This window comes from Heptranchias perlo, chromosome 8 (genome assembly GCF_035084215.1).
Source record: "Heptranchias perlo isolate sHepPer1 chromosome 8, sHepPer1.hap1, whole genome shotgun sequence".
NCBI classification, from domain to species: domain Eukaryota; kingdom Metazoa; phylum Chordata; class Chondrichthyes; order Hexanchiformes; family Hexanchidae; genus Heptranchias; species Heptranchias perlo.
This window is the reverse complement of record NC_090332.1, coordinates 25208649-25232122: the sequence shown is the minus strand read 5'-3', so window position 1 is coordinate 25232122 and position 23474 is coordinate 25208649. Positions and strand designations below refer to the sequence as shown.

Sequence of the window (23474 nt, the reverse complement as noted above, 5' to 3'; positions counted from 1 at the left end):
TCAAATTAACACTGATTTGGCTAATGGAGTTCTTCCAGATTTGGTTGTAAACACTTCCATGTCTATTTAAAATGCGTTCAGACGTTGCAATTGATATTGTCAATGGGATGTAATAAACTGTCATCGAGTGTTTCACTGGACTTTCATTGCAATTAAAGATGCTTTGATGTGGGAAACCTCTATATTAAATTATACAGGATAAACAATGGTCAAATGAGAATGTTAGCAGTGGAAGTCTTTATTATTATAGTGACATGTCTGCCTGCCAAGCTTTGTTCTGCATACATCGCTGCAGATGACATCAGACGAGTTCCACATTCGTCCACTTGTTTATAACTGGACATCTAGCGTGGTGGGGAAACGGGTTACTTCCCCTTTTTTTGCCCCTCTGTACCAGTTCCAAGTGTCTCCAGTGATATTGATTGGATCAGTAAGAGCTGCTTGAGAGGGCTGGATGTGAGAGAGATGGAGGTCTTTAGTTGGTGCTCATGTTTGCCTTTCAGTTTGCTCTACAACTTTTGAAGAAGCTCTTATCCCTGTGCAGGATTGTGACTGGTGCATTTTAATGAAAGCTGATAGCATTTAAGCCAGTTCTCCATTTTTCAGCAGGAACTTGCAAAATTGCTGCTGTACTACAACATATCAGTGCGAAAAATCTATGTAGAATTTCAGTGGCATGGATTTGCATACTCTTCCTCCTGTCAAGCCTGAAACCCTGAACATTATGTGTAAACACAAAATTAACCATTTGTTGCACAAGACTTATTAGACCATGGATAAGACTATGGGAAAGTTTTTGACTTGTCTTTTGGCACGCCCATACAGTTTCTCCAAGTTTTTCTTCGCTTAGGGAGCATCAAGGTCAGATTCATGGAACCTCTAGTCCTTGTTGCTTTCAAATATTCAGCTATACTGCTGAACGTTGATGGTCACCGTGTGCATTAGTTGTGCTGTAGGGACTCATCTCTATCTTCACTGATAGGTATTTGACTGTAGTTCCAAGGTACCCTTCAAGCTAATTTTTTTAATGTAATAGCAAAGTACTGTTGCTTTATCACACTTATTAGTCAAACCAATGATGGATTTTCCTGATGTTGGTGTGTGCAACATGTGAGAGATATGCTTTGTCCATCTTTAAAAGTTAATGAATTACCCAGATGTATGGAGCTCTGAACAGAAAGTATGTTTGGTAAGTGAGGGCATGAAAATATTTCATGCATTTGCTGTAATACTGCCCATTCTTGCATTACTAGACTGGTTTTCCAGAACAGCAAAGCCTTTAAGTTGCAAATTACCACAAATCATAACTCACTTAATGGCTAACATAGCTCTACTGTATTTCTTAGACTAGTTCTGATAGCTGCTTTCCAATGAGACCTTGTGCTGTTAACCTAAGATGGTAAATTTAGGATCATAGCAAACATGCTTGCTTTGTAAGTGTCTCAAAATTATTTTTTGGTGAATACAGCTACTGTGCACTTACATATTAGTCAGGTAAAATCTACGTATTTACAGAGTTGGACAAATATGTTCTGACCCTAAAGGGTAATATAATTTCTGGCAATCTCATATTTGTTCAGTTTATGTTGGAGTTTTGTGGCAGGTTTCTGTCCTGGTAAAACTAAATGGGCTAATGGTTGGGGAAATTTTGCACAGACTTCAAAAATGGCAATACTTGTATATAATTTTCTAATTCTTTTGTTTTGGTTTTTTAAAGTTGCGCTCTCGTGGTATTGCTCATGGACAAAAAGAATCGTCTCCTTCTGTAGCTAACTTTTTATTTCTGCGTCCCACTCTCTATGTATGGCTTTCACATATGTTCCTTTTCTGGAATGAAATGGGTTTAGATGGTGGAGGACTGGGAAGGGAGTCGGCAGCCCGAGACTCTGACTTCGGTATGGAAGCAGAATGATCTGTCTGCGGTCTGGCAGCACACTGGGTGGGAGGATGGTGCCATGGCAGCAAAGGTGGAAGGTGGAATTGCTGGGGCTTGGCATGACTTGGATAGATGGAGCTGGGCCCAAGGAACAATTGGAGGAAGGGCAGAACTTGGGGTATAGAGGAAGAGAAGGCGAGTGGAGACTGGGATCTGGGTAAGACTCAGGGTGAGGGAGTGCTGGTACTTGGTGGCAATTGTGTGAGGGAGGACAGGGGACATGACAGCACTATGTGGGGGGGGAAACTCGGGTGAGGAGAAGAGGAGGCCTCAGACCTGTACATCTACAGAGCATGTTGATGTATCTGAAATTGACACCAACTTGACTCGGGAGCAAAGCGGTAGTGATAGCATGTGTCAAATCCAACCTCTCAATAGCACTACGGCAAATCGGCAAATCCTCTCCATCTACTTTGCTGCTGCTCTTGAAATTGTCAGTCACACAGACCCATGAGTCACTCCCTTCATGAGAGGAGTGAAGATGATTTTTGGCTGGGGAGGGATGGAGCAGTTGCATTGTAATTGTTGATGCTTCATTAAGGATTTTTTTTTGCACTTGTTATCAATGCCAACCATTGGCAACAATAGGGGCAAAACTGTATGTTAACTTCAGAATTTGCTTTTTTTAAAAGTGGGTGATTTCATACCTATTAGATGCCATTATCATTGTCTATGATGGCCTCTGAATCTATCAGAGATTATTATCTTGTAATCACTGCTGGATATAAAAATTGTGTTTTGTTCTGTATGACAAGTTCGATGTCTCATTGGTTTGTTATGACCACTTGACCATGAATATATTACCAGACACGCGGGTTCTATAAACCAATCCCTATGTTCACATCCTGCCTTTCTTTGTGCAGCTTGCCAGTTCCCTCCTAGCATAGGCTCAAACTGTACAATCACTAGCTCCTGCTTAGGAGGAATCTGGTTGCAGGAATGGGCTTTTAGTCCCGAAGCCCCAGTACCGGTGGTATTGCAAAAAACACAGTCTTAATACGTTTTAAAATAAAACCTACTTAAACGCATGCAAATGTATAGATATGGTAATATTAAAAAAAAGTATTACTGCTATAATTTTTCCAATGATATTAGTACTGGGGCTTTATTCTTATGTACATTTTGTTGGGGGCAGCGGTCACCCTTCATCACCACCCTGCTCACTTTCACTTAGCTCGGAAGGGAGGGGAGTTGGGAGTGTAGCTGGGTCTGGATATACATGCAAATACAACTAGATGACTAACTCCCCCTTTCTCCCTGAGGTTCCTTTCTGCAGTGTCATAGAGTGGAGCCCTGAGTCTAGTTCCCGGTCTGTGTAGACTGTATGAGGGGAAAGGAAAGAATGAGACAATCAAAAGAAAAGGAGAAGCATATGGAAAGAATGAGTGAGACAGAGTGAGAGATGTACAGGAGGAAAGACATGAAGAGAAAGAGTGAAAGAGAAAATGGAAGACAGATGGACAGAGGAGAGACAACGTGGGGGGGTGGGTGCGGAGGTTAATATGGACTGCAAAGAATTAGAGTGGGAAATGAGCAGAGGCCCATTTACAGGAAATGATGCTATATTTTTGTCTTTTTTCTTTGCCTGAGCAGTTGTGTGGAAGGTCAACTAGTAAGAGTACAAAAACTTGTCAGGGATTAGAAAATATATTTAATTCCTCAAAAGCATCCTTCCAGCACGTAAAATATCCCCATATATTATCTCATTGAATTGTAAGAAATCCCAAAGCTCCTGATTGGTAGATTACTCCAAATAACCAGGAGGGGAGAGTTTGTGCTAGTGGGATGAGCTTTGAGGGCCTGAGTTCCTTTGACATTTTGAGTAAAGAAGTTTTTCTTTATTCTGTATTTTTAGTAATTTCCATTTATGTCCTCGGGTCAAGCTTCTTGTTAATCCTTTTGAAGTAATAATCTGGGTTTATATATAGCCCACCCCCTTCAAACTAATTTCTTTCTGAGCTGTAGGGTTTAAATTTCTCTAATCTTTACTCATAGATTATCCTCTTTACAACTGGGATGAGTTTTTAACTAATGTAAATATATTTTTTTGTGTGCATGGTAACTGAAACTAAACACTAGACTAAGTGGGATAATTTGCTGTGTTAAAGGTACCAAATAAAAGCAAGATGTTCTTGTATATTGAAATTGATGTGTCTATTATTACTCCCAAATTTCTTTCTAAATTTCCCTGTGCTCATTTAATTCTGTTTATTGTATATGTACAAACTACATTTTTTTTTAATCGATGTGTTATAGGATATGTTCATCAATTTTGCATTTTATTGCTAAGTGGATTGTCCAATTACCAAACGTCCTCTTGGTTCACCCTGTTTCTTTTTCTCCCTGTGTCAACTTGACTTGGATACCTAAACTATTTATATAGATTAGAAAAAATAGGGTTCAAGTACTGATCTCTGCAGAACTCCATTCAACATTTCTCTTGTTGAAACTACCGGATTGTAAAAACTCATGTGGTTCACTAATGTCCTTTTAGGGAAGGAAACCTGCCGTCCTTACCCGGTCTGGCCTATATGTGACTCCAGACCCACAGCAATGTGATTGATTCTTAATCGCCCTCTGAAATAGCCTAGCAAGCCACTCAGTTGTATAATCTCACTACAGAAAGTCACAACAAGAACAAAACCGGACAGACCACCCAGCATTGGACAACTAGACACCAGACACGACAAAGACAAACCAACCCCGGTCGACTCTGCAAAGTCCTCCTCACTAACATCTGGAGACTTGTACCAAATTTGGGAGAGCTGTCCCACAGACTAGTCAAGCAACAGCCTGACATAGCCATACTCACAGAATCATACCTTTCAGCCAACGTCCCAGACTTTTCCATCACCATCACTGGGTATGTCCTGTCCCACCAGCAGAATGGACCCAAAAGAGGTGGCAATACAGTGGTATACAGTCAGGAGGGAGTGGCCCTGGGAGTCCTCAACATTGACTCTGGACCCCATGAAATCTCATGGCACCAGGTCAAACATGGGTCAGGAAAACTCCTGCTGATTACCACCTACCACCCTCCCTCAGCTGATGAATCAGTCCTCCTCCACGTTGAACACCACTTGGAGGAAGCACTGAGGGCTAGCAAGGGCACAGAATGTACTCTGGGTGGGGGACTTCAATGTCCATCATCAAGAATGGCTCGGTAGCACCACGACTGACCGAGCTGGCCGAGTCCTGAAGGACAAAGCTGCCAGACTGGGCCTGCGGCAGGTGGTGAGCGAAGCAACACGAGGGAAAAATCTACTTGACCTCGTCCTCACCAATCTACCTGTTGCAGATCTGTCCATGATACTATTGGTAAGGGTGACCACCGCACAGTCCTTGTGGAGACGAAGTCCCATCTTCCAACTGAGGGCACCATCTAATGTGTTGTGTGGCACTACTACCGTGCTAAATGTGATAGATTGAGAACAGATCTAGCAGCTCAAAACTGGGCATCCATGAGGTGCTGTGGGCCATCAGCAGCAGCAGAATTGTACTCCAGCACAATCTGTAACCTCATGGCCTGTCATATTCCTCACTCTACCATTACCAACAAGCCAGGGGATCAACCCTGGTTCAATGAGGAGTGTAGAAGAGAATGCCAGTAGCAGCACCAGGCATACTTAATAATGAAGGGCCAACCTGGACTACATGCAAGACAGAGCTAAGCGATTCCACAACCAACGGATCAGATCAAAGCTCTGTAGTCCTGCCACATCCAGTCGTGAATGGTGGTGGACAATTAAATGGGAGGAGGAGGCTCTGTGAACATCCCCATCCTCAATGATGCCAGAGTCCAGCACGTGAGTGCAAAAGACAAGGCTGAAGTGTTTGCAACCATCTTCAGCCAGAAATGCCGAGTGGATGATCCACCTCGGCCTCCTCCCGATATCCCCATCATCACAGAAGCCAGTCTTCAACCAATTCGATTCACTCCACGTGATATCAAGAAACGGCTCAGTGCATTGGATACAGCAAAGGCTATGGGCCATGACAACATCCCAGCTGTAGTGCTGAAGACTTGTGCTCCAGAACTAGCGGTGCCTCTAGTCAAGCTGTTCCAGTACAGCTACAACACTGGCATCTACCCGACAATGTGGAAAATTGCCCAGGTATGCCCTGTCCACAAAAAGCAGGACAAATCCAATCCGGCCAATTACCGCCCCATTAGTCTACTGTCAATCATCAGCAAAGTGATGGAGGGTGTCGTCGACAGTGCTATCAAGCGGCACTTACTCACCAATAACCTGTTCACTGATGCTCAGTTTGGGTTCCACCAGGATCACTCGACTCCAGACCTCATTACAGCCTTGGTCCAAGCATGGACAAAAGAGCTGAATTCCAGAGGTGAGGTGTGAGTGACTGCCCCTGACATCAAGGCAGCATTTGACCATGTGTGGCACCAAGGAGCCCTAGTAAAATTGAAGTCAATGGGAATCAGGGGGAAAACTCTCTAGTGGTTGGAGTCATACCTAGCACAAAGGAAGATGATAGTGGTTGTTGGAGGCCAATCACCTCAGCCCCAGGGCATTGCTGCAGGAGTTCTTCAGGGCAGTGTCCTTGGCCCAACCATCTTCAGCTGCTTCATCAATGACCTTCCCTCCATCATAAGGTTAGAAATGGGGATGTTCGCTGAAGATTGCACAGTGCTCAGTTCCATTCGCCACCCCTCAAATAATGAAGCAGTCCGAGCCCGCATGCAGCAAGACCTGGACAACATCCAGGCTTGGGCTGATAAGTGGCAAGTAACATTCGCACCAGACAAGTGCCAGGCAATGACCATCTCCAACAAGAGAGAGTCTAACCACCTCCCCATGACATTCAACGGCATTACCATCGCCAAATCCCCCACCATCAACATCCTGGGGGTCACCATTGACCAGAAACTTAACTGGACCAGCCATATAAATACTGTGGCTACAAGAGCAGATCAGAGGCTGGGTATTCTGCGGCGAGTGACTTGCCTGACTCCCCAAAGCCTTTCCACCATCTACAAGGCACAAGTCAGGAGTCTGTTAGAATACTCTACACTTGCTTGAACGAGTGCAGCTCCAACAACACTCAAGAAGCTCAACACCATCCAGGACAAAGCAGCCCGCTTGATTGGCACCCCATCCACCACCCTAAATATTCACTCCCTTCACCACCGGCGCACAGTGGCTGCAGTGTGTACCATCCACAGGATGCACTGCAGCAACTCGCCAAGGCTTCTTCGACAGCACTTCCCAAACCCGCGACCTCTACCACTTAGAAGGACAAGAGCAGTAGATACATGGGAACAACAGCACCTGCACGTTCCCCTCCAAGTCACACACCATCCCGACTTGGAAATATATCCCTGTTCCTTCATCGTCGCTGGGTCAAAATCCTGGAACTCCCTTCCTAACAGCACTATGGGAGAACCTTCACCACACGGACTGCAGCGGTTCAAGAAGGCGGCTCACCACTACCTTCTCAAGGGCAATTAGGGATGGGCAATAAATGCCAGCCTCACCAGCGATGCCCACATCCCATGAACGAATAAAAAAATCCTATTCTAACTTTGAAGTTCTTTGCCCAGATCTTGCACTGTTTATTTAACAATCCTTCAGTCTGATTGGGTAAGGAGATACACAGTTTCTTGCCCTGTTCACTTAGATCCCAGATACCCTGTAGAAGGCGTTTCCATTTCCTACTTCCAGCAGTGCAAAATATCATGGAACTGAAACAGGCAAGGACAAGTGTAACTAATGAGGAACGCAAATTCTGGGCCCTAGTGTTTAATCAGTGCCTTTTCTTCATTTGGCTTCATTTTAATAAAGTTTTTGATGTGGAATTTTGTTAGAAGTTTTCTGAAAATCTGAATAAACTGTATCATAAGCAGTGCCAGTTTCATTTCTATCTTAAGGATCTTCAAAGTTAAACGGGTTCGGGTAGGGTAGGATCTTTCCATTCCATATTATATAGAAATTACAATACGGAAACAGACTATTCGGCCCAACCAGCCTCTGTCGGTATTCATCCTCCACACAAACAATCGTCGTGTGCCCACCCTGTTTCAATGCCCCTTTATTCCCTTTTCCTTTAGCCACCTATTTAACCTATTCTTAAATGTTGACATGCTTAAATCACTAACTCCATTAGTACATTCTACAGCCTTACCAACCCTCTGTGTAAAAAGAAAGTTTCTCCTGCTTTCTATCCTGAACTCTTGCATTAATCTTGTACCTAATGCTCCCTTATTCTCAACCCCTCAATCACTGGAAATAGTCTGTTTCCAGCTGCTGTTCCCATCCCTTCATAATTTTAAGCACCTATCAAATCACTCCTTGATCTCCATTCTAATGAAACTGTTTCACTTTTTCACATCTTTCTTTGTATTTGTATATCCTCATACCAGTCAACAGTCTGGTGAATCTGCATTGTACCCTCTAGTGCTTCAACATCCTTCCCATAATGTGGAACACAAAATTGCACGCTGTACTCCAATGGTGGCTTTACTAAGGTTTTATATAGATTTTCCACTACACTGCACTTTTATATTCTTTACACCTTGCCATTAAACCGAATATTCCATTAACTTCTTTTAATGGCCGTATCCACTTGAGGTGCTGACTTTAATTGTCCAGTGAACCTGAATCTCCAAATCCCTCTGTTCTTACACATCACTCAGATTTCCACTTAAAGTATAATTATTACTTTCTTTAACCAAAGTTTATCAGCTCACATTTACTGACATTGAATTCGATCTGCCACGTTTTTTCTTATTTAATCATTTTATCAATATCTCCTTCTGGCTGCCTTGGTCTTCAGAATTATTTACAATGACCTTTTTGTTGGATCCAGTCTAGGAGTGTGTTAGAGGTGTTGGCATTGGTACATTCGAGAAGTGTGGAGGGGGGAAAAGAATTGTTTGGTATGAACGGAGATGCTGAGTACCGGGGAGGGGACAGCTTTAGCGCCGTGGACGACACGAGTGATGCAAAAGTGGTGATTTGAGCTTTGGACCATTTAGAGTTTGTCATTGGTTAAGAGAGGCGTTAGAGATAATGTCACTCCTTGGTTTTCATTCAGAGAGAAGTTTGATCGTGTTTTAACTGTAGGTAGTGTTTCTTCCCACATCCAACTAAACTCCCTCCCTGTCACAGGAGCACTTTCTAATACCAAAAACAACCAATCTGTAGTGGTGCTGCCAGATGCCCATAATCCCCTGCACGGCTGACTCAGAGTGGCCGCGTGTGCACAGACGCATTCCCAGCTGGCCGTGGGAGCAGCTGCATCGTGTCAGGAAGGAGCTGGGAAAGGAAAAACTGTGCCATTCCAGACACAGCAGCAGCGGTCACTAGGCGAGCTTTCAGATTTTTCTCCCGAGTTGCTCACAGCAGTATCTGGGAGATCAGTCCTCAATTCTGGGAGACTCCTGGACAATCTGGGAGGGTTGGCAATCCTATCTATATTGCAGTATGTACAATCTATACTGCTGATCCCTGTTATGCTGTATGTGATACACTTACAGAGTGTACAATCTCCCTGACCCCGAGTTTCATGTGCAATTTTTATACATCACATGATGCAGTTGGTCATTTCCAAGCTGCGCATACATCGCGCTTTAGTCTTGCGCCCTGACATCCTGGGACTTCCGCAGGATATTCAGCAGCTCCATCTTAGCGAAGGCGAGTGCATCTGGAAGAGACGCATGGTAATGTGTTCCTAGTAAAAATAAGCTTAAAAAAAAATTAAGATATTGCATACCATGCAAAAAAATGGAAATCTGGAAGGAGCTGGGAAATAATAAACTGCTCCGTTCCACAGACAGCAGTGGCAGTCACCAGGCAGGCTTCCAAATTTTTCTTACAGCAGTGCCCGGGAGATCAATCCTTAATTCCAGGAGACTCCCGGACTGTCTGGGAGAGTTGGCAACCCTGCTCTTGATAGAACTCTTGATATATAATTTCTAGGGCCTCTGGTATTTCTTCCCCCATTTCCCTCAGGATCTTCGGATGTATTTTCTCAGGTCCTCCTTCAGTTATTTTTAAGTATCTCTGCCAATTTCCGCTTATGCTCTACGAAATCACTATCCTGCCAGGAATCCATCTCACATTTGGCAATTTTCTGCAACTTTGCCAACTCCTTTTTTAAAACATCCCATTGTTGATGTACTGTCCTGTATTTGATTTCTCTTTCTACCTCACCTTAGCTAGCTCACTCTTCATATTTATAAAATCTGCCCTATTGCAATCTGGTGGCCTAGGATTTTGTATTAACTTTTTCTCTTTCTCCAGATCAGGACAGGGGTTACACCAGGTCCTTAACACACTGGGTCAAAAAATAATCTTGTGCCGCATTCACTAGTCACAATTTTGTTGTCTCCCTTTCAGTAAGAAACGTCCAGCTGATAATGGGTTGATTGAGGTTACCCATTCCTACATTATTGTGTTTACATATTCTCTTTGCCTCATCATATAATATGTTGTCATCCTTATTCTGCCAGAGGACCTGTTGTAGACCCCAAATATAATCTTGTCTTTTGTCTACTTATTAACTCAAACAGTACTGTTTCATTATGTGATAACCCCAGGTTATCAATTCATGTTTCTTGATTTCCAAATTTTCTTTGACATATGAAACTACCTCTCTCACTCTGGCATTTTCTCTCCTTCTAAAACAACCAATACCATTCATTTCTGTCTTTTGGGGTAAGCCATGTTTATGTAATTCTTATATCATCATTTCCTGCTGCTACATATCCTTAACTCGTAACTTAATGGGCAGCGTGTTTGATGTAGTCCACATGGATTTTAGCAAGGCTTTTGACAAGGTCCCACATGATAGACTGGTCAGAAAAGTACAAACCCATGGGATCCAAGGGAAAGTGACAAGTTGGTTCCAAAATTGGCTCAGTGGCATGAAGCAAAGAGTAATAATTGACAGGTGTTTGTGACTGGAACGCTGTTTCCAGTTGGGTTCTGCAGGGCTCAATACTAAGTCCCTTGCTTTTCGTGGTATATGTCAGTGATTTAGACTTAAATGTAGGGGGCATGATTAAGAAGTTTGCATATGATACAAAAATTGGCTGTGTGGTTGATAGTGAGGAAGAAAGTTGTAGACTGCAGAAAGATATCAATGGACAGGTGGGCAGAAAAGTGGCAAATGGAATTCAATCTGGAGAAGTGTGAGGTAATGCATTTGGGTAGGGCAAACAAGGCAAGAGAATACACAATAATTGGGACGATACTGAGATGTGTAGAGGAACAGAGGGACCTTGGAGTTCATGTCCACAGATTCCTGAAGGTAGCAGGACAGGTAGATAAGGTGGTTAAGAAGGTATACAGGATACTTTCCTTTACTAGCTGAGGCATAGAATATAAGAGCAGGGAGGTTATGCTAGAACTGTATAAAACACTAGTTAGGCCTCAGCTAGACTACTGCATACAGTTCTGGTCACCACATTACAGGAAAGATATAATTGCACTAGAGAGGGTACAGAGGAGATATATGAGGATATTGCCAGGACTGGAGAATTTTAGCCATGAGGAAGGATTGGATAAGCTGGGGTTGTTTTCTTTGGAACAATGGAGGCTGAGGGAAGATTTAATTGAGGTGTATAAAATTATGAAGGGCCTAGTTGGAGTGAAAAGAAGGACCTGTTTCCCTTAGCAGAGAGATCAATAACCAGGGGGCATAGATTTAAAGTAATTGGTAGAAAGATTAGAGGGGAGTTGAGGAGAATTTTTTTCACCCAGAGGGTGGTGGGGGATTGGAACTCACTGCCTGAAAGGGTGGTAGAGGCAGAAACCCTCATCACATTTAAAAAGTACTTGGCTATGCACTTGAAGTATTGTAACCTACTAGGCTACGGACCAAGAGCTGGAAAGTGGGAATGGGCTTGATAGCTGTTTTTCGGCTGGCACTGACACTGTGGGCTGAATGGCCTCCTTCTGTGCTGTAAATTTCTATGATTCTAACTCAACATTTTAGTGTAAATGGTTTTAGCATTCTGATACAGATGCTTAATGGTAGTCTTAACTTTTATTTGCTATAGTATATACCCGCAGATAAGGCAACCTATTTATAAATTGAGCCCTCCCCTACTCTCCAACCCAAACACCGGAAAGGAATCTCTGATCTGCAAATAAGATGAGGGTCAACACTACATTGGCCCTCCTTCTTCAGCGCCTGGTCTGCTACACCACACTCTTAGGCTTCCTACTCTTTTAATATGCAGTAGAAAATAAGTTGAAAATTGCTGTCAGATTTTGTAGTTTTACTTCCAGGATTTCCAAATACAAATTGATGTTAGTGTTTGAAATTTAGGAGATGATCTTTATTTTAGTATGAAAGAATCTGTGTCCACAGTCTTCTGTTCCATTGAGTTGAGGCACATTGACTCATTGCATCACATGCTGTAGCTCATTTTGATTGAGTACTTTTGTTTGGTTCAGATCCCTATAGAGTAAGGTGTGAACTGAGGACTTCACATTGAAAACTTCTAATCTCAAAAAATATATATACCAAACTTATAGTTATTATGGATTTTGTTTTAAAGATTTGTCAGGAGTTGCAATGTTTGGGCACAGTAAACAAATATGGTGGTGTCCTTGCACATAAGATATTTACTGTATGTGCAAATTAATAGTTTGTTGAGCGCAATGTTTGTTGACTCCTGCTCCCTTATTCAACGTTTCTGTTTTCTGACTCAATGAGCACAGTTAATTTACCTGCTGAAAGTAGAGTTTAACCTCTGCCAAAAGACATAAATCAGCTGTGGATGAAGCAGCCATTAGACACCTTTTATATAAGATTAAATGTATATGGATAAATGGGAAGAGAAAATTTGTTCAATGCATTGCAATGTTGTGGCTGTGCTTGCCTTGTATTTGTTTTCAGTTCCCGTGCTGTACTTGCTCACTGGAACTGCAAGTGACGTACTGCATTTGGAGTGGATGTGGAGTGAGTCCCTACCACGGCTTTGATCCATACTTCTATATAAGATGAGCCCCCTACTTTCACAATTAAATAGGAATATTAATTTTACTCATTATATGGTAGATTGGTTAATCCTTTATTTCTTTGCCTAAATTTACTTACTTTTTATTCTCATGCTTCAAGATCTGCTTATCTACAAGTTTTAGCCCATCTGTTTTGTAAGGTTTCAGTTCATGCAGTATAATGCTGAAAACTTCAATACAGGAACAAAGCTGCTCAACATTGAGTTACTTCATTACTGTAATATATACAATTAAAATAAACACTATAAGCACAATCTTAAATAAAAATTTGTTGGTTTTATTGCTCCCCCCCCCCCATTCACTTATCACTAACTGCTTCAACCATGCCCCCAACATTGAGACTATCCTAGCCTGACTCTGGCTTCCTGTGCATCCCCTCTTGCTGCTACTCTTTAGTGTCTTGGTCCTGCTCTCTGTAGTTCCCAACCTAAAGCTCTTCACCTGTTATTCCTCTCCCTGGCTTTAAAAGTTTCTGCAAACCTAACTTTTTGACCATGTGTCCGATCATCTCTCCTACTGCTCCTCTGTGTTTGCTGTATGTGAAATGTCTTGGGAAATTTTATTAAATTAAACTTCTAGGAGAAAAGTTTGACCAAATGAACATAGTAAAGACTACTGGTTAGAATATGAAGTTTTGAGCTCCCTGATGGCATAGTGGATAAATGAACCTCAGAGTGGGGTACTGCGACACACAAACCATAAATAAATAAAATCACACCCATAAGTTAATAGCTGTATACATTAAAATTTTAAAACATATACAAATAAGAGCAATTAAAACCTGGCTACTTACCTCGCACAGCAGAGATCCATCATGGCAGCGATTCAGAGCCAAGAAAAATAATACTGTCTTCTACAGTGTCACCTATTGGATAGAGTTTGGTACTGCAGGCAGACACAACCCAAGCTTTTTAATAGGGAATTGCACAGTCACAGGCTTTTGTGGTTGAAAAATGTGACAACCGGATAAGTGCTCTAATGGGAAAAACTCTATTACACCACCACCTACAGCCATCACAAGCAACTTCAAATTTAACAGGAGTGGGGACACAATTGATATGGAAATCTCTAAAGAATATTTAAGGTTGATAGGACATACCAATTTTAATGGTAAATAGGTATATTGTAAAGATAGTGTTCCTGATGGCTCAGTGTGGCATGAAACTATAAGAAACAATTTAGCGCCTTTCATGACCGCAGGGCGTCCCAAAGCATTTTATAACCACTTGAGTTGTAGTCACTGTTGTAATGTACAGAAACATGGCAGCCAATTTCTACACGACAAGGTCCCGCAAACAACAATGAGATAAATGACCAGATAATGGGCGCTAAATTGGGCCATGTAGCATCCGTTGTTTCGGTGCTACACAGCTTCTTGGACATCCAAAATGGCGTCTTGGATGCGCACGCACATTTCCAGTGTGACGTGCGCCAGATGCCATCTTGGTATAGGAATTAGCGCAGCTGCAGTTAACGAACACTGGAATCATGTAAAGTAGGGAGAAAATGGCTTCAATCAGTGTGCAAAGCTGATTTAAAGTAATACTCACCATTTTGGGACTTAACACTCAAATCAACGCACAGTCTTAACCCCGACCATCTGAGCATGTCTTAGAGTGCCTGGAGGACCCCCCCACCGGTGCAATTTAAAGGGACCATGCAGGATTTACAGGTTAGTGGCTGGATTATTGCTTCTGGCTGCCGAGACATTTGTAACTGTTTTTGGAGGTCTGCTACACTTGAATACTAGGATGCGGGGACACAGCCTAACATTTAGAGCCAGGACGTACAGGAGTGAAGTTAGGAAATGCTTCTACACGCAAAGGGTGGGAGACGTTTCAAATGCTCTTCTGCAGACGGCAGTTGATGCTAGCTCACTTATGAAAGTTAAATCTGAGATTGATAGATTTCTGTGAACCAAGGGTATTATGGGCTATGGGGTTAAGGCGGATATATTGAGTTAGGTCACAGGTCCACCATGATCTCATTGAATGGCGGAACAGGCTCGACGGACTAAATGCCACTGCCATTTGCTGCCTTTTGATATGCACCACCTTCTCCTGCATAAAAGCGGGACGTGTGTCTGGGTGATGTGCTTGTCATGATTGAATAGCTGCCAGTGTGTGTGGCCTGTGAGTTGTGGGTGGGCGGCTTGAAACAGTGGTACTGTGTAAGGGTGAGAGGAACATCTGGTTGGAAGAGTTGTTGGTAGTGCGTGATGCAATTGGTAGGGGACACCACTTGACAGTTGACCTCACTCACCTTGACTGCACATGTCAAAGCATTGAACTTCTTCCTGCACTGCATCCATGTTCATGATGCTGTGTGCCTGGCATTGACTTTGTTCCCCGCTGCCTCCCACTGCCTTTTGGATATATGTCTGAAGGGCCTCTTGCCCCCCTGACCCCCTCCCCCGCCTGCGGTTATAGGATGTCCCTCCTTCTTTCCACCTCTTGCACCAAGGTCTCTACTGCATCAGCAGAGAACCTTGGTGCATGCACCCTCGCAGGCCTGGTACCAACTCAGATCGGCAGATTGGTAAGATCTGGCGTGCAGATTGGAGGATGTGGGATTTAGTGGTGTGTAACCTTTATTCATTGTTTTAACATAACTCATCAGTGTGTAAACATAGGGATGGACTTGCATCTGTGATTTACGCGTGCGATGCCTGATCTCCATTCAGACTCCGTGCAGACAGTAGACTGTTATTTTCAGCAAATAACAGGTACCAGTTACCTTTGAGATTTCTAAGAAACATCCTCCCTTTAAGAGATTGAGCTCCCTCTGGTGGTGGAAAGTACAAATTGCATTGATTCCACGTGCAAGTCCTGGAATGGAACGCTGATTGCAGGTAAGTCCTTGGGTGGGCTGAAACTTGCATCCTGCCTGCGCAGGGGCCATTGAGCGTGGGGTAATAGCACCTCATGCTACCTGCGCCCAGTGACTATTGCTGGAAAGAGTACATATGTGGGTGAGGACAGATTAGGCTCATTGTGATGGCCTCATTGTTGAACAGCCTGATAATACTCACTCCTTGGGTCACACATGAAGGATAATTGCTCGATTGATGTATGGCTACTGGAACCTATGAAAGTGTACCGCATTATGATTCTGTGCCTTCCAGGCAAGATGAAAGAAAGGGAAAGAATATTGGACGCTAATTAGGAGCTCATGGAAGAAAAATAACAGTTAATTAAACATCTTAGAGTACTGTCAGGAAAGCCATATCTCTGATGATGACAATGATGGATGAAGATAAGAAGAGGGGTGAGCCCAAAGGAGAAAGGCTGACCAAAAACAGTGTTTTCTAGTTGACATTTTGTAATCACTGAGAACTTCAATGGGACATGTGGAATTGGTAGGGCACTGGTAATGTTGCAGCCGTTCACAAGGGGTTAAAACTCGTTATATCCCTGAATTCAAAGCTTGGCATTTTCACATTGTTGGAATGATTAATGTGTCACTCAGACTCGAGCTCCTGTTAAGATTGGAAATTCAAATTAGCTGGAAAATCTTGGCTACCATGTTCACAGTTAATGCAGGAAAATATTGGGATTTATCTTGTACGTTGAGAATTTAGTATGTAATGGTGTATTTTGCTTGTGTTGAGTGTCTTACATTAAGTAACCCTAAATAATGTGGATCTGAAATTCCAGTAGTGCCATTGGAACTGAGGTGGAGTAAGCCTTTTACCCATCTTCAGGTAGTAGTGTAAATTGTAAGGTCAGCTAATGTAAATGGGTAGAGGCGTACAGGCTGTGCAAAAGAGACAGAGACCTGGTGCAGCAACAGGTTTTATAAAACCTGCTGCTAAAGGAGGCAATAGCAGCACTGGAGAAAGCAGACAACCTGGGCGACAAGAATGGCAGCCAGATCAAAGAACTATAAGTGCATGTACTTTGTTTTAGATTATATTTTTTTTATTGAAAACAATTCATGGCTTTATTTGGAGTTTTGCTGAACTGAATGTATTTTTCCCCTTAGGGGCAAATGTGGTGTTTCACTTTTGAACGAAACAGAGTCAGTGGCCTGCTATTTGGAAAAAGAGGTAAAGTATAGACCAACGTTTGTTGATATTGTTATGACTGACGTTTGCTCAAAAATATCTTCCAGGAATCTTTTGTGGGTGTGGGAAATCCATACTCCAGCAGCCATCTTTGGTGTCTTTTGCATGTAAAAAGTGATATTGCTGTACCTGAAAAATTGAAATGTTTGTGTGTTCATGATTTAGATGGTACTGATGTTTGTCCCTTTGTGATGTGCCATGTTCTAGTTAGTCATGTTATAGTTATGATGTGGAGATGCCGGTGATGGACTGGGGTTGACAATTGTGAACAATTTTACAACACCAAGTTATAGTCCAGCAATTTTATTTTAAATTCACAAGCTTTCGGAGGCTTCCTCCTTCCTCAGGTGAACGTTTGTTGGAAATGTTCCAACAAACGTTCACCTGAGGAAGGAGGAAGCCTCCGAAAGCTTGTGAATTTAAAATAAAATTGCTGGACTATAACTTGATGTTATAGTTAGTAATGCTATGATTAGAGACCTACAAATTTTTGCAGAATGACATGGGCAGTGGAATATTAGTGTTTATCTATCTAGAGCCGGATGAGGGGTTGCTGATTTCACCTAAAATAATTGCAGAGATATGAATTTCAAAACCCACAGCGGATCCCTGGAGTATTTCTTTAGAACAGTAGACATTTACAGCACAGAAGGAAGTCATCCGGTCCATCATGTTCGTGCCGGCTGTTAGAGCAATCCAATACTAATCCCATTGCGTTGTGCTCTCTCCAAAGCTCCATCTTCCTTTGCTTCAAATATTTATCCAATTTTCCCTTAATGCAGCGATCTTTGCCTCAACCACTTCCTAAGGCAAAGCATTCCGTGCTCCAACAACATTCTGTGTAAAGAAATTTATCCTAACCTCTTCTCATGGTTTTAGTGACAATTTTAAATTGATGAGCCCTCATAACAGACTCTATAATCAAAGGAAATGGTCTTCTCCTATTCATACAATCAAAACCTTCATAATTTAAAAAAAAACTTCTATTAATCCACCTCGTAACCATTTCTGCTCAAGTATAAATAGCCCCAGTATCTCAAGTTTCTCCTTGTAACTATAGTTTCTCATCATTGGTATCATTTAGTGAATCTGTGCTGTACGGCCTCTATCGTTTTAATGTACTTTCTACAATGGGATGCCCAAAACTAAGAACAGTACTCTTAACTGTGGCCTAACGAATGTGTGTACAAATTTACCATGACTTCTCCACTTTTGTATCCTGTGCCCCCATTTATAAAATCCAAAATGCTATTGCCACTTTTTATAACATTCTTTACCTTCTTCAGAGAATTATGTATCTTAACCCTTAGGTATCTCTGTTCATCCATACCCTTCAATGTCTTTCCACTGAGTGGAACTGATAGGATAGATGAAAAGAAACTATTTCCGCTGGTTGGGGAGTCAAGGGCTAGGGGACGTAGCTTAAAAATTAGAGCAGGACTTTCAGGAGTGAAGTTAGGAAACACTTCTACACGCAAAGGGTGGTAGAAGTTTGGAACTGTCTTCCACAAACGACAGTTGATGCTACCTCAGTTGTTAATTTTAAATCTGAGACTGATAGATTTTTGTTAGCCCCATTTCCCTTAATATCTTTGGTTAAGGCGGGTATATGGAGTTAGGTCACAGATCAGCCATGATCTCATTGAATGGTGGAACGGGCTCAAGGGGCTAAATGGCCTACTCTGCTCCTATGTCCCTATGATTGTATACTCCTATTCCTTGTTTTTTCCCCCCAAAATATATTACCTCACACTTCTCCACATTAAATTGCAGCTGCCACCTGTCTGTTCATTCCACTAATCTACATTCTTCTGATGTCTTTAATAGTCCTTCTTGCTGTTTTCCAAACCCCCTATTTTTGTGTGATCAGAAAATTTTGAGGTTATGCTTCCTATGCCCACATCAAAATATACTCAGAACAAATTGATCCCAGCACTGTCCTACCATTCCCAAACCGTCTCCAATTTAAACAACACCCATTTACCCTCTCTCTTTGTTTCTTTCTTCAAAATCCAGTAATAGCTTTTGAAAATATTTTTTGTAATACTTTTTTATTCATTTTCACTCAATTTCATCCTCATTTTTTCTTCATTCAATCAGTAGGGAAAATTAGCTCTTATAGAATCAAAATCGAAACAATTGCAGCAGGTTGTATATTTTTATCTATTTTAAAGAGTAAAGAATTCACTTCTGGTTGTGGTAAAATTGGATGAAATTGAAATGTTAACATTTTTAGTTGCCTAATGTAAAATTGGAATACGTACTCTGGGAGAGGTGCTTCCTCATACATCCCCAAAAAGATGCAGCGATTCACTTCCAGTGTTTTGCTTCACAAGAAGTAGGTGGGATTTATACTGAGGTATCTTTTCACATTTTAATAGTAATTTATCATTGGAATAATTTAAAAATACTTCAGCTGATTTTAATGGCACTTTTTAATAGAACATAAGGAACCTTCACTTTTGCACGGAGGTCATCTGATCTAACTGCAGTTTTTTTCTTTTACTTTACAATGTATATTTGTGTTTGGGCTGTCAATTAATCGCAATTAACTTCTGCGGTTAACACATGAATTATTTTGGCAATTAATGTTTTTAACGCTTTAATTGCGGAAGATACGGAGATAATACTGGGTTTCAGAAAAAGGAGCTCTGATGTTCAAAACCTTGTTTTTAAACACCATCTAACCTTCCCTTGGGTTTTCAAATTAAAAATATAAAATTATTTCAGTTTACCTGACAATGAATCCTAAAGTGCCTGCCCTTGTGACAAAATTGGACAAAATTGAAATGTTAACATTTTTAGTTGCCTAATGTAAAATTGGAATAAGTACTTTGGGAGAGGTGCTTCTTTATACACCTCCAAAAAGATACTTCCCAGCCATCTACTAGCGGATGGAAGTGTAAGAACAGGTGATAAAGGAAAAAAAAAGGAGACTGTCAGTCAGGGAGCAAAATAGGGCTCGCCACTTGATGTTGGGTGGCTGGGGGAGTGCCGTTCCGGGTTGGGTGGTCAGGCAGAAAGAAGCCAGGTTGGGTTGTTTGGGGCATAGAGGCAGGATGGGGCACAGCAGGGCATAAAGCTATCCTTAAAAAAGGGAAGAGAGCTCAAAATAAAAGTAAAAAATAGGGCTGTCAAGCAAATAAAAAAAATGAGTTGTGCTTAATGTGGACTAATATTCAACAGGAAGCAATTGAAAGAGAAAAAAGGTAACTCTAAACTGAAGCATTATGGAGGGAAACACTAAAAGTGAAGGTCTTGTGAATGGGAAGTTTATTTCTTTTTTGACGGTTCATTGGATAGAAAGACGGTTACTTGTATCTACTGTCAAACTGAGTTCCAGTATCACAGAAGTAATCTTCACAATAAATAGTTCAGTTTGAGTATTTCTATATAATTCCATGTAGTAATAATAGCATCAGCAATAAAAAAAATTTGGATGCAGTAATTGTATCAATTAAATATGCGATTAAAATCAAGATTAACTGAAATTAAATTTTTAATCGAGAGATTTTTTTCCCCTAATGAGTCATGGTGTTGCTGTGCAGCAAATTTATGCACAGCAACACCATTTTGAAGAGACTGAGAACACAGAACTTCATCACATGTTTTCATTTACTAAAATCTAATTTACAAAAGAAATTTGCTTATGCAAGGAAATGGACATTTCTTTACTGTTATAGTACCATTACACTTTTATATTTTTACCAATTCACTGATTTCTCCCATGCCTTTAACTTTCTTAGTTATAGTCCTTTTTTGATATTTGGAAGAGTCAGGCCTTGGTTTCAGTGTGTTGCTTTATTATGGTCTTTTAAAAAAGAATTTATGAAAGATGGAAGTTTAGTTGTGCTAAATCCTTAATTTTGAAACTTTTGCCCACAACAAAGTTGGAGTAGTATTGTGGGAGGGGGGAAGGAATTGCTTATCTCTTTGTAAGGGCAGGGTTGGTCAAGTTGCAGGAGATGGAGATAGATTATTGGACTGATAACATTGCTTAGAGAAAAGCTGTCTAACTACTGCTGGTCTAATGTTATTTTTGATTTTTTTTAAATTTGTCATGGAAATACTTAATAAATATGTAACCACTGTTCACCTATTTGGCTTTGTTACGGATTTATAACGAGTTGTCTATACACTAGTGTGCTGTTGGATGAGTTTCTTCCTCTGTTTCAGAAATTAGGAAAGCTTTGGCTTAATGTTTGTATATGTAACCCAGAAAGTGCACCTTTGGTTGATAGCTAATGAAGCTTGCCAGGCTAGACTGTGGTTCAAGAATAGGCAGAGACTGAAGACATAAGTTATTCGTGACTCTAAAGATGGAGACTTATGGTTTTGGACACCAGATAATCAAGATCACAACAACAATTTAGTATAATTTTATTAACAGAACTGCAAAGATACAGACAAATATAGTTGCCCAATCTGGAGAACAGAAATACAGTGGCTTCAGAGCTCCCTTCTACCTAGGTATGTTCTAACAGACGACAGCTGTGCTGCCTATATTTATACCTAACTTGTTTACTACATTCGTGACCTGGCCTTGCTCTACAATAGCCACAGAGACTTGTGTGCATTGTCTTAACAGGGGCACATACACAGACATAACTTATTTTAACAATGCCGACACTCAAGCATCTCGTAACAGCAAAGGTCACACTGGTACAAATGCTCTGTAATTTTCCATCATAGGCAAAATGCATAGCAGTACAACAACTTGCTGGCCAACCTATACATTGGAAGCATTGGAAGCTACCAAGCATACTCTTGTATAAGGTGGCCTATGTAAAAGTTGACTCCTTCCCCACTTTACAGCCAAAACAAATTGGAAAACAATCTGTGACCCTGTATCGAAGATGAGGGTCAACATTTTCAACGCACACATTTTCCTCTTTCTTTGTTAGTGACCTTTTTTACTTCTTTCATTGACGGGAGTATACCTCCCTTCAAACAGCAATAGATTCAAATTTCCTGCACTTTTAACAGCTCTATCAGTCACTGTGCTTCCCAAAGTGGTGGAAAGAAAGAAAATAATTTTCATTTATATAGCAACTTTCATAACCTCAGGACGTCCCAATGAAGTACTTTTTGAAATGTAGTCACCATTGCAATGTAAAGAACTGTGCAGCAAATTTATGCACAGCAAGATCCCACAAATAGCAATGAGATAAATGACCAGATAATCCATTTTAGTGGTGATATTTGAGGGATAAATGTTGGCCACTGGGAGAACTCCACTGCTTTTCTTTGGTGCCATGGGATCTTTTACATCTACCTGAGAGGTGCTGGATAGGACCTCAGTTAAACATCTCATCGGAAAGATAGCACCCCCGACAGTGTAGTACTCCCTGTACTGAAGTGTCAGCCTAAATTATGTGCTCCAGTCCACATGCTTGTACTTGAATCCACATTCTTCTGACTCAGTAGCAGGAGTTTAACCACTGAGCCAAAGCCATAATGATTTAGATCTGCGTGATCACCCACCATGGAGAGGCTCTGTTGTAGCCTACACCCTTCTTGCTGAACTTTGTCTGGCAGTTAGTCCAGGTTTCTTGGCTCTAATTCATGAGTGTGTTTCTGTGCAGAAGTCTTCCTACACCGAAGTCCAGGTGTATAAAGGTTTTGTCTTTGGTGTCTTAATTTCTCACACCTCAGCACCCTACTGTTCCAGCATGCAAAGAAGCCTGTTTCTAGGAGTCTTTCAGTGAGGATTAGGAAGTCATGCATATCTCATCCTGAAGCCCACCCTAACTACTTGGGGACTCAGTTGGTTTCCTGACACTCAAGGAGCTCCTAAGACCATTTCTAATTTATTATTGGGTGGCTGTCAGTCTGTCTACAACTTCCTTAAGAGAAGGGACTTCTGAGAAAGTAGTTGACTTGTACTTTTTTTTGGGTACTGAATATATTGCCTAGACACTTTGTGCTGGTAACCATCTTGGGGTAAACACCTTTATCCTGGTATCCTCCCTTGCTTCAGATGATGCCTAGGGCTAGATCAGCAAATTCTGATGTGGAATCGTGGTGTTGCCAGAGTCATTGATTGTTTCTGATCACAGGAATGATTGGTGCTCCAGGCTGGGGTTGGGAATCTGTTCCCTGCTGTTGTATATGTGGAACCTGCCAATGAAGTGGGAGGAAGGGGCAAACATCTCAACTCGACTTAGCATGTGGAGGAGTAGGAACTCGGGCATTGAAAATTAGTATGCATTACTACACAATACAGTTATGTTCATCAACAGAGTCTAAACCATAGATTTTCAACTTGGGATCCTGGATTTGATGGTGTCCCAGAGAGTCCTGAGGGTATCAGATTTCTGTCCATCTCAACATATTTCTGTATTTATTGACCTACTATTTATGTTGTGATATACTAATAAAAATATTTTCTGCAATTATACCACTGGTTTCCTCTACTAGCTAATACTATCTTATGGAAGTTTGGACAGGGGTCTATGACAGTATGATATTTTTAGGGGAT

The 23474-nt window shown here is 41.5% G+C and overlaps 1 protein-coding gene across 5 annotated transcripts in view; it reads left to right on the top strand.

Annotated features, from left to right (window-relative positions):
• mta3 (metastasis associated 1 family, member 3) overlaps positions 1–23474 on the top strand; it is a 209659-nt gene that overhangs the window by 47980 nt on the left and 138205 nt on the right. For all 5 annotated transcript variants that reach the window (XM_067988810.1, XM_067988808.1, XM_067988807.1 and 2 more), the window contains exon 5: positions 16912–16975. In XM_067988810.1, the coding sequence (XP_067844911.1) occupies positions 16912–16975 (64 nt within the window). The remainder of the gene's footprint in view (positions 1–16911; positions 16976–23474) is intronic.